Source organism: Brassica oleracea, chromosome C8 (assembly GCF_000695525.1).
Source record: "Brassica oleracea var. oleracea cultivar TO1000 chromosome C8, BOL, whole genome shotgun sequence".
NCBI lineage: Eukaryota > Viridiplantae > Streptophyta > Magnoliopsida > Brassicales > Brassicaceae > Brassica > Brassica oleracea.
In genome coordinates this window covers 13,952,669-13,958,795 of record NC_027755.1, presented here as the reverse complement: position 1 = coordinate 13,958,795, position 6,127 = coordinate 13,952,669, and the positions used below count along the sequence as shown (strand labels likewise).

General features: G+C 38.4%; 1 protein-coding gene across 1 annotated transcript; it reads right to left on the bottom strand.

The window, feature by feature from the left end:
• Positions 1-1,351: 1,351 nt before the first annotated feature.
• LOC106312709 (CSC1-like protein At4g15430) lies at positions 1,352-5,321 on the bottom strand. Its single transcript, XM_013750325.1, has 12 exons — positions 5,055-5,321; positions 4,464-4,824; positions 4,036-4,209; positions 3,813-3,948; positions 3,621-3,722; positions 3,416-3,535; positions 3,260-3,340; positions 2,837-3,177; positions 2,508-2,753; positions 2,080-2,404; positions 1,771-2,004; positions 1,352-1,674 (listed from the first exon to the last, which is right to left on the bottom strand). Exons 2-12 carry the CDS (start codon positions 4,775-4,777, stop codon positions 1,462-1,464), a joined length of 2,286 nt encoding a protein of 761 aa, XP_013605779.1. The 5' UTR covers positions 4,778-4,824; positions 5,055-5,321; the 3' UTR covers positions 1,352-1,461.
• Between the last annotated feature and the right edge of the window lie 806 nt (positions 5,322-6,127).

The following is a 6,127-nucleotide window of genomic DNA, read 5'->3' as shown; positions in this document are numbered from 1 at the left end:
CATTTACCAAATCGAAAAGTCATATCTTTTAAACTGTTTTGAGCAATTGGAGTTTGTGTTCAGTGGTTGCAATGCTTTGGCTCAGGCTTATCAATGTGTATGAGGACACCTGATCGTTGGGTCGTAATGGTTTAGTTTTATTGACAAGTTTTCATCTTGAGTTTCACCGGCAGGATGATTAATACTCATCAATATTGTTTTTGTTTTGTAAAACTGTTTCTGCAGGATGAATGTGGTGGCTGGACAAATGAAAAACACAACTTGTATCTTGATTCTTCGGAGAACTCATCTCTTAAGCAGGGTGTGCAATCTAACATCACTTTGGTGCTTTTGTTTCATTCAAAGGAAACATTCACAGATACACACAGACATGCATAAGTGTTTTTTTAAGAACCTCTATGGTTTTACCATTGGAGCAAAGAAAACAAAAATACTTTAACAAGATCTCTTAACAAAAATTTAGTAATTAAATATACTTAAGAGACCTAATAGGATCTTTCCCATTGAACATGCTCTTATTAAAATTCGATAAGATAGAATGGTTCATTGTTCCAGTTCGCTCCACACAAGGGAGAGCATCCGCTCTTAAAAGTTCAGAATCAAGGGGGAGAAAAAACATCACATTCTGTATAACACAGTCACTAAGGCTACATGTATTAGAGACCAACTGTGTGATATCATTCTTCATGAAGGCAATCAATCATATGATGCAATAATTAATTATGCATGCCGTTGCTTCATTGTATGTCTTTCTTATTGCATGCACCTAAAACAGTTGCACCTGCCTTCACATGCGAACATTTGGATCACAACACTCACTTAGTGGCTCAATTTCTACAGTTCAACCAAATCCCATGAGGACACGTTTATGTGTTAATCTATATTTAGGAAGATAATGTAGATTAAAGAGATTAGTCGATTGACGCAAACTATGAATGTAGAAGATAAGTCATGTGAGGACTATGTTGATGAGAAGCCTTGGAAGCAAGAGGCAAACCATAGGGTTTGTTGTTACCAAGGAATTGAGGCAAACTATGAATGTAGAAGAAAATTTTGGTGATCCATAAGGTCAATATTTTTATTGGGTCGATGATAAGAATCAATATGAGAGTTAATGTCCATAACTCAAAAGCGATGTTTAAAAAATGTGCACAAAACGTTTGGAGCTACCTACTTCAAGCTCGCTTCAACTCTGACTGGTGTTTCTAATGCAAGTTCAGGCAAGGTTAAAGCTGAGGATATATAATAGCAATCATGCCTATCTCCAAGTATATATGTAAAGATTCTGAATTTTTCTTTTTGGGTTGCTTTGTCTAATCATATGCTACAATTCTAACTGTAACGTCTCGTGTGGTTCTTCAATAGTATTTTCTCCTTGCATTTAATACAATTGTTCATATGTACAAGAACATAAAAGAATCACAGTTAAAGGTTGAAAAGCCAGCAGCAGGGTGAATAAGGTCAGATATGTTTGCTAGGCAAAGAAGTGTTCCTCCATGAGCCACGCTTAGTGGCCACTAGCTCTGGCAGCTTATCAGGCTTCTCCATGGCCATCTCTAGATCCAGATTTTCTCCAACTCTGAACTCTGGATGGGCGTACGCATTTCTAAAGAAAGCCTTGAGGTTTAGGTTTGGCTCACGCGTGCGCTCCAGTGTATCTTTGATCGTGGCTTCCTGATAAAAACAAGGGTAAAAAGACAGATCGCTAAGATGTAATCTTACACATTTTACTCAAAGCTACTAGAGATCATTAGTTAATTTGTGACTAACCTTTAAAGAGTATGTGACAAAGGCAGATTGGTAACGGCATTTGCAGTGAATGTGGAAACCGATGGTTAGAACTGGAAGCACAAGAAGCAAAGGAGTAGACTTATGAGCTCCTTTCGTGCTTAGTAGACCCATCAAGAGCAGCTGCGAAACTATCAGTGCGGTCACCACACGCCTGTGAACGTCAGGCCAGAACTTCCCTGCGCTCTCATACTTTTGGTTGTACACGTTTATAACCTGCATGCAAATGAATTCTTCATTATTACCTAACTATGCTCGAGCTCTGGAGGAAAAGGACTCAATTATTCTCACCTGATGACGGTACACGACGTAAGCCAGGGCAAAGAAGAGGATGATAAAGGGAAGAAGGATAGGGCTAACTGCTGCATAAACAAGACCAAGAAGGAAGTAGAGTTGTATTTGAGGCTCACCAGTGTTGAATCCTATGGTTCCAGGATCAGTTGCTTCTTCCCTATCTTTCTCTGTTCTAACCAGGAAAGAGTTCTTTAGATGATAGATTATGAGCGGCTTCAACCTCAGTATCTCCCCAGCAACACCTGCCCATCCATCCACCATTATGTATGTTACAAAGAAGGTCGCTTTTATTGGAATCGAGACGCCAATTGTCTTTGCAATACTGCATTAAAAAACATGTCCAAACGAAACATGTTAAATTTGAAATTATCACTAGCTTCCAACTTAAAATCAATTGGTGATAAAACTAGATACATTATACATACTCGTTTGCAGACTGGTTAAGGAAGCTGTTGAGCTGCTGAAACGCAGTCCCGGTGACAATGCTTCCAAGGAAAACATTGATGAATTGGAACATATAGAATCTACTTGCGGCTCTTCTTTCTAATGAGGATGTGCTGATAAAACCTTCAAATTTCGACATTTGCATCAATATTCTTGGGAGCAACATGAGAAAGATCTTCAAGGCAATCCCTGGAAGGAAGCCTTGAATGATAGACTTGAAAAACTTCCTGTCCACATAAGAGATTCTATCAACAAGACAGAGCAAAGATTTTTGTAATTTATGGGAAATAAGACAGTCACAGAGACATACACTTCTATAAGGGGCTTCAAGAATGGAAAATTCTTCTCTATCCCTTCAATGTTGGCGAGTGACTGTACAAATGCTATTGGGATCATGAAGAAGAAGGTGAGGAAGAAGTATGCCACGGCGACTATTATCCTCCTTATCTTAAGGTCGACATATGGCAATGCCAGATTATCATAGTAGATGTCACATGGCTCTGCAGCCCACTCGGTTAGCCACTCTGTTGGATCTCTTGACTGTTGAGTTTGAGCACAAACCGCTGCTCCCCAACGACTCTTGAAAGAGACAAAAGCTGCAGGGACTATCGACTTTGTCCCGGTCCTTAACCTATGTTTCTCCTCAGTTATCTGAAACATTTGGAAGTTAGCATTGACTGGAGAATAAAAGCAAATAGCATATATAGAATAGTAGCTGAGCTGAACGCTTTACTTCTCTTGTTAGACTCTCGACCATTGACGTGTAGTACTTGATTCCATCAACTTCTTCACCGCAACAGCCAAGAAAACCCATCTGCTTTGCAGACAATAAAAATGAGTCTTGAATAAAAACATCACTTAAGCTTTTTGCAAATGTGACTTTACTCACCTTTATTACTGGTCTTTTAGTTAGAGTTCTCATGTGTTTGTTAATATTGTAATCAAGCAGATTCTGCATTTGTTTCCTTGTCTGAACCAATTCAGAGAGTTTGGTTGCGTCATGGACTGCCTGAGTTAAAGAAGATCAAGAACCGTCAACCTGGAAACTAAGCCAGGAGATGGATATATTTCAAAACATCCAGAGATGATTTTACCTGGAAAGTGAGGTAATGATCTGGATGGTTGACCTTAAAGAAATGCTCAACAAGTTCACATATTGATTCATGAGGATCTACAGGAATGTTTCTCACCAGCACCTACCATTAATGAAAAAGTTTTCATAGTGATTCTATCAGAAAGCTAAACTCAAAGAGTGATAAAAAAAAAAAGATTCAAAGTTTCATTACAGTGAACTGGTTGGGTCTCCTTTCGTCATTTGCAAGAAACTGTAGCCTCATCAAAGCTATATTCTGATACTCTCTTTTCAGCATAAAGCACGTCCAGAAGGTGATTGCATAAGCCATACACAAATGCACCCAAAATCTATAGGAACATGAAAGACCAATGAATCACCATTCACACTAATGGAATAAAGAACAAAAGCACCAAAGTTGGAAAAGTATATCTCACCTGTCTGATCCATTTGGTATATTTGACAAAGAGAGCTTATCAATATCACTATAACTTATAATATCACTATAACTTATATTAGAGTGCTTCAACCCATCCAATCCCTTGTTTGTCCAATTAACAGGCACCATTGTGGTAAAAGCAACGCAAGCTATGGGGAAAAAGATCGTGAGCCTACAGGTTAAAACCATTGGCATCAGTGGCGGATCTAGAAATTGTTTTTTTAATCCGGGGTAGAAATGAAAACTATTAGCATAAGCATAAAATTGGAACAGAGGCATCACTAAAATTTTATAAGAATTACACTAAATTAAAAAAATGTTATGGTGGGCAACTGGCCCATCCTTACTCCATTTAGCTTCGTCCCTAAGTAAAAAGAGCTTTGGAGAAAAGAAAAGAGCGATGTGAGGTTACATATAAATATATACCCGAGTAAGTAGATCCTCAAGTAGACAACAGAATCAAGTCCTGCGTGATCAACGAGCTCTGGTTCAGGCATTTTAAGTGCTTCAGGCATCCAGTTGAGGAATCGAACATAGGACCTGAAGTCCAAGTTGATGAACTTGCTTCCAAAGCCACCGGTTTGTATAGAGCTAGTTCTTAGGCCCTTGAGGTACCACTTAGGGAAGTAGACTCTGTCGTTTACTGGTTGAATCCTGAGTATTGCAAAAGCTATCAAGAAAGCAATTGATGTGACTATATTTATTGCTGCTGCTACTCCAATCTCGTTTATGGTAGCCATGGGAGTGTGAAGATACTATTCTGTCTTTACCTTCCTGGAAAAACAAACTAAGAAAGAAAGAACAGATTCAGACAAAACTAGGGAGTTAAAGACTAAGAAAGGAAAGATTCAGACAAAACTGGGGAGTTAATGACTTTGAGAGCTGATGATGTAATGACAAAAATAAAAGTTGTAAACAAAGACGACAACCGTCGGTCACAGTCACTAAGAACACTGAAGAAACAAGATTTGCTTAAAAGTAAAGTGAAGAAACAAAACAGATTCTCTCTTTCATTACCTTGTTTGTACAAGAGGTAAAAGACAAAGCTTTCTTGTTCTTGTAAGTAATATTTCTGCCTAAAACGGTTAAGGCAACATAAACTGAAGAAGGAGAAGATAAAAGAAGGTTGTATCAATGGAGATTTACGGAGAAAAAAAAAACTGAATTTTTTCTTGCCGGGTTTATAGGAAATATGTATGAAAATACATTGGATAAAAGATTACTGCGGCGCATTCGTTGTTTAGATCCGTGAAGGGAAGAAGAAACTGTTGCGCACTTGGCAAAACGTGAGCCTTCTGTATATATTAACAAGAAAAAAGAAAAGAAAAAACTAAGATGCCTTTTGGTATTGAAAGTGACTGGAGAGTAAATCAAAAACCGTGACAAAAGAAAATGGCAATGATATTGGAATGTGTTTTGGAATTGTCTCCTAACGTTTCTTTTCCGTTTTTTGATGGAAATAGATTCTAAAAATTTTACAATTGGAAAATTGATTGTGTAAGGAAAAACAGAGTTTTTGTAATATAAAAAAAAATTGAAAAAATAAACGAAACTGTTTTTTGGTAGAAAAACTGTTTTAACTAAATATAAAATATAAAATTGTGGATGAAATTATGAAATTGTTATGAACCAGATCGTGGATGGCTCATAACCAAGAGACTATGATTTGTAATCTTTCCATTTATCTATGACGGTGTAATCTCCTATATAAGGAACTTCTATGCTATGAATAAAGAGAGACTTTTCAATTACTTTTATAACATGTTATCAGCACGAAACTCTAAATCCCTAAGCTAATACCCAAATCGAAAAACCCTAAAACCCTAACCCTCGCCGGCGATCCGACGAACCCTAAACCCCGATCTCGTCTCTTGTTTCCGCATCTGTTCCAGCTCGCGTCCCCGATCAGCTTCAGCCCAAGGCGTTCCTGATCCTAGCTCAGACATTCGCGACCCGAGAGCAGCTCCAGCACGCGACTTCTTCCTCGTTCGCGACAGCATCATACAGCTCACGTCCGACGATCAAGGCGTTCCCGATCAAGCAACAAAGGACGTCCGCGGCCGATAGAAGCGACTCGATCCATTCCAGCT